This window comes from Lampetra fluviatilis, chromosome 35 (assembly GCF_964198595.1).
Source record: "Lampetra fluviatilis chromosome 35, kcLamFluv1.1, whole genome shotgun sequence".
Classification (NCBI taxonomy): domain Eukaryota; kingdom Metazoa; phylum Chordata; class Hyperoartia; order Petromyzontiformes; family Petromyzontidae; genus Lampetra; species Lampetra fluviatilis.
In genome coordinates this window covers 2,780,049-2,785,034 of record NC_136309.1, presented here as the reverse complement: position 1 = coordinate 2,785,034, position 4,986 = coordinate 2,780,049, and the positions used below count along the sequence as shown (strand labels likewise).

The 4,986-nt window shown below is 50.5% G+C and overlaps 1 protein-coding gene across 1 annotated transcript in view; it reads right to left on the bottom strand.

The window, feature by feature from the left end:
* Window positions 1–453: 453 nt before the first annotated feature.
* The window catches only part of LOC144944694 (uncharacterized), a 10,787-nt gene continuing 6,254 nt past the window's right edge, over window positions 454–4,986 (bottom strand). The window contains exons 4-5 of the mRNA XM_078873054.1: window positions 3,302–3,578; window positions 454–1,326 (exon numbers count right to left, since the gene is read on the bottom strand). Coding sequence (XP_078729180.1) covers window positions 454–1,326; window positions 3,302–3,578 — 1,150 coding nt within the window. The remainder of the gene's footprint in view (window positions 1,327–3,301; window positions 3,579–4,986) is intronic.

Sequence of the window (4,986 nt, the reverse complement as noted above, 5' to 3'; positions counted from 1 at the left end):
GAGGCCACGTGTGCCGACGTCACGGTCTAAATTAGAGGAATAACCTGAAAATTACATAATTGGGTTAAACCATACAGAAAGTTTGTCCCCTACCGGTTTAACCATATCCATCTGTGAAACATAGCACCTTTGTGGTAGCCTTGTGCTATTGGAATGGTGCAAATGCCGAGTGTACCCAAACTATCTTCTTGGTTCTTTCGGTAAAGTCACGTAGAAGGGAAATAATAAAATAATAAAAATAAAACATTATAAAATCCAATTCTCACGACGTTTGTATTTTATTATGTTTTATTATTATTATTTTATTATTTCCCTTCTACGTGACTTTACCGAAAGAACCAAGAAGATGAATCCCTGCAGTCACGAAAGCTTTCAATTGTACTAAACTACTCGTATATACGGAGACCGCTTTCATTCTTTGACGTGAGAAGGGCTGCGACTCCTCCGTCCGCCTCACGAAGCGTTTTCTGGAGCCGTCATCGGCTGCAGGTAGAACGTGGAGGTGCGTCGCTGCGGCACGTCCTTGCTGACGCTCCTCCTGAAGATGCTCTTCATCATCTTGAGGATGGACAGGCGCCGCTTGGAGCCCGGCTGCTCTTCTGTCTGCCGTTGCTCATCGTCATCCCCCGCCGCCGATGACGGAGGCGCCGTCCCCTCCTTCTCCTTCTCCACCTCCACCTCATCCTTCTTCGCCTTGCCGCCACCTTCTTCCTGCTCGGCGTGGGGAGGCTCCTCATCATCATCATCATCCTCCTCCTCGTCAAAATGCTCGCCGGCGACGGTACTGAGGTCGTACGTGGAGCGCGACTTGAAGAGGCCGTCCTCCGGGGCGGCGAGCGGGCCGTACGAGAGCGTCGCCCGTCGCTTGAGCGCGAAGGCGCTCTCCTCGATGGCGCTGCGTGCAGGCGCCGCCTCGCCCCTCTCCTTGTCCCCCTCGAACAGCAGGCACGAGTCCACCTTGTGGCGAGCGACGTGGTCGGGGAGGTTCACCTTGCGCAGCGCCGCTTTGCAGATCTCGCGGTCGGCACCCTCCGGGGCGACCGCGTTGGCCGGCGACAGCGGAGGCTGGACGTCCTGCTCGCGGGATTTGGCCGCGTCGGTGCCCTGCACGCTGCGGCTCGGCTGCTGGGCCAGAAGCTGGGAGTTGCGAAGCGGCCGGGAGTCCGGGCTGCCGCCCCCCCCGCCGCCGGGGCCCCCGCCGCCCTCGCTGCGGGCCACGGGCGATGTCGGCGGTGGCGGTTCGAGGGGGGTGGCCGGAGAGCGGTGGCCTTGCTTCACGAGCGCGTACAGCGGGTTCACGGGCGGCGTGAAGAGCTTCGGCAATGCCTGCGTGGGGTTTTTGGGCGGGGGGAAAAATGTGTCTGTTGTGAAAAGTTTTTTCGACATTTCTGAGAAATTAAAAAAAATGTTTAAATACTTTATTTACCAAGTAAAGTCTAATAAGATATATATCTTTTTTTAGAAGCGACTTGGCCGCAAATGAAAGCTCAACGAAGCGGCTTATTGTCACATGGACATTTATAGCGGACAAATACTCTGAGCACACGTTGATTCTAAATGTGGAGGTAAAAACTGGAGGACCCAGAGAAAAATCCACCCAACCACAGAGAGTGAGAGAGACATGCAAACTCCAAATATACAGCAGACGTCAGGGTCGGGATTGAACCCACGTCCTGCTCCATACGAGGAGGTTGTACCACTTCGTGGGGAAGTAGACAGTGGCTGCTCTATGGATATACTCGCCCCCCCCCCACCCACCATAGGAACGTGGAATTGTCAACACCCCTCAAGGTTTCATCTTCTTGGTTCTTTCGGTAAAGTCACGTAGAAGGGAAATAATAAAATAATACAAATAAAACATAATAAAATAATTCTCACGACGTTTCGGCCACAACGCAAGCAGCCGTCCTCAGGTGAAGAACAGGTCTGTCGGGAAGACAGCGTCATTCAGACGTCATTCAGACGCTTATTATTTTATTATTTCCCTTCTACGTGACTTTACCGAAAGAACCAAGAAGATGAATCCCTGCAGTCACGAAAGCTTTAAATCGAAACCCCTCAAGGTTGTAAACAGGAGAGAAGCACTGCCAGAGTAACTCAACTGAGCAGGAAATCACCCTGACTTTGAGTGTGTGGACCTTAATAGGTGCTTGCCAACAGCACAGTCCTCAACGAACGAGGCTATACCGATGGGTCTTAGTATGATCGTGTGTGCTAGACTAAGTGACATTGTCTTACAGTAAAGCTCATTCCACATGCATAGCTCTTTAAAAAAAGCATTTAAATTTGAGAGAACACTTGAAGATGTGGTGGAGAAAATGTGATGAAAACAGCACTGCAAGATGCCTGTATCGCTTTCCAGGAGCTCACAAAAGGACAGATTTGAGCCCGTATTTGGGCCTGGTCCAAAACGTGTACAGAGCAACTTTTACCATCGTTTCTCACCCCTGGCCGGGGTTTCCCCGCCACAGGGGAGTGTCTTGCAGTGATATTTTCATGACAGAGTCAGAATCTTTATTTAGACTGGTGGAGGAATCCGATGAGCCGTGAAGTTCTTTTCCACAGATGTCCAGTAGGGGCACGGGGTCGGCGAGTGACATCAACAAACAATGACAAAGGCACGATAATAAGAGCAAGATAGGGAAGAGGTAAGCAAGCCCTCTATATAATAAATAAATATATAAAGCCTACACGTACAAATTGCACAAGTACATGAATTCCTGACGATTTATCAACACCAAATGCAATCTTGGGGGTCGAGGCAGCAAAACAACAACAAGTCCCAGGCCACACCGAGACAAACACCACCACCACGCTACAGTCCCTCGATTACACCGCACATTCAAATGTCACCGTCGATAACCATGGGTAACTCTCGATTTAAAGCTTTCGTGACTGCAGGGATTCATCTTCTTGGTTCTTTCGGTAAAGTCACGTAGAATGGAATAATAAAATAATAAAAATAAAACATAATAAAAGAATATAAATAAAACATGATAAAATAATTCTCACGGCGTTTCGGCCACAACAAGGCAAGCAGCCGTCCTCAGGTGGAGAGCAGGTCTGTCGAGTAGACAGAGTCTGAATGAAGAACAGGTCTGTTGAGAAGACAGAGTCTGAATGACTCTGTCTTCTCGACAGACCTGCTCTTCACCTGAGGACGGCTGCTTGCGTTGTGGCCGAAACGTCGTGAGAATGATTTTATCATGTTTTATTTTTATTAGTTTATTATTCCATTCCACGTGACTTTACCGAAAGAACCAAGAACATGGGTAACTCGTCGACAACTCCGATGCGTCACCTGCAGGCCGGCCTTCGAGGTGGCCTGCAGCGGCGGTTCCTGCGGCTGTGCGGTGGCGGCCTGTGCCCTCGCGGCCGGCGAAGGGGAGAAGCTGAATATCGGCAGCTGGAGAGGTGGGCGAGCGACCGCCGGCGCCCCTGGCTGCTGCTGCTGCTTCTCCTGCAGGGGTTTGGACTGCGCGTAGAGGAATCTGAACTCCATGTCGAACGTCTCCACCACCTGGCCCGACAGCGCCGTGACGATGTGCCTGTCCATCCGCGATGCCCACCACGTGAAACTTGACGACGCGAGAGGGAGCGGGGTGGGGCAGTAATGCAATGAATGAGTGATTCAGAAATCAGGAGTTTATTTCCCCCCCCTCCCCTCCGAGGAAAGGCCTCTGAGCTGAGTTGAGAAGCTCTCTTTCAGGACAACAGCAAAGCATTCCAAAATTACGGATTCTAAAGAAACCAACTTAAATGTCGATTTAAAGCTTTCGTGACTGCAGAGATTCATCTTCTTGGTTCTTTCGGTAAAGTCACGTAGAAGGGAAATAATAAAATAATAATAAAAAACATAATAAAATAATTCTCACGACGTTTTGGCCACAACGCAAGCAGCCGTCCTCAGGTGGAGAATAGGTCTGTCGAGAAGACAGTCTGAACTCTGTCTTCTGAACTCTGTCTTCTCGACAGACCTGTTCTCCACCTGAGGACGGCTGCTTGCGTTGTGGCCGAAACGTTGTGAGAATTATTCAATTATGTTTTATTTTTATTATTTTATTATTCCCATTCTACGTGACGTTACCGAAAGAACCAAGAAGATGAACCCAACTTAATGAGAGTAATTATATTGTTAAAATTACATTGACACTTCAACTTTAGGGATTTTAATAGAGTCGGTTGAAGTCAGGACAGAGATCGCTGAATGGAGATGCCAAGGAGATGAAATTAGGTGGTTCCAAAATTTTGGGGCAGCAGCTACATTTGGTAGTGGCTTTTGCTAGGGGATGTGTGGCCATTCTAGGTGGCCGTGTGGCTCAGAAATCAGTGGCGTTGGCTGCACCTGTAGGTATGAAGATGATGATGGTGTGTGCGTGCGTGCGTGCTTGTGGGGAGCTGGGGGGAGTGGTCGTGTAGTGGTTTTGCGTGCTGCGCTATGAACCTGCTGACCCGGGTTCGATTCCCGCTCACAGCCAACACCAGTGACGATTATCTGAACCGGTCCTGGGCCTCCCCTAGCTCGACTCAGCCTGAAATGAGTACCTGGTGCGGTGTGTAAACATCGCCACTGGGGAGACAAAGGCGGTCGGGCGTGGTGCTGGCCACCCACCCTCTCGTGTACCGTTCTGGCCTTCATAGGTGCTCGCTAACAGCACTTGCCCCTACAGTCTGAGGCTATGCGGGGGATCTTTGTCTTTATCTTTGTGGGGAGCAGTAGCGTAGTCATTAGCGCGCTGCGCTATGAACCTGACGACACCGTATTCGATTCACGTTCACGGCCAACACTAGTGATAATTATCAGAACCGGTCTTGGGCCTCCCCTAGGTCGAATCGGCATGAAATGAGTACCTGGTGCGGTGTGTAAACATCGCCACTGAGGAGACAAAGGCGGCCAGGCGTGGTGTTGGCCACCCAAACCCTCGTGTGCCGTGCCGCCCTTCATGAGAGTTACTCGCTAACAGAACTTGTCCCAACAGTCTGGTG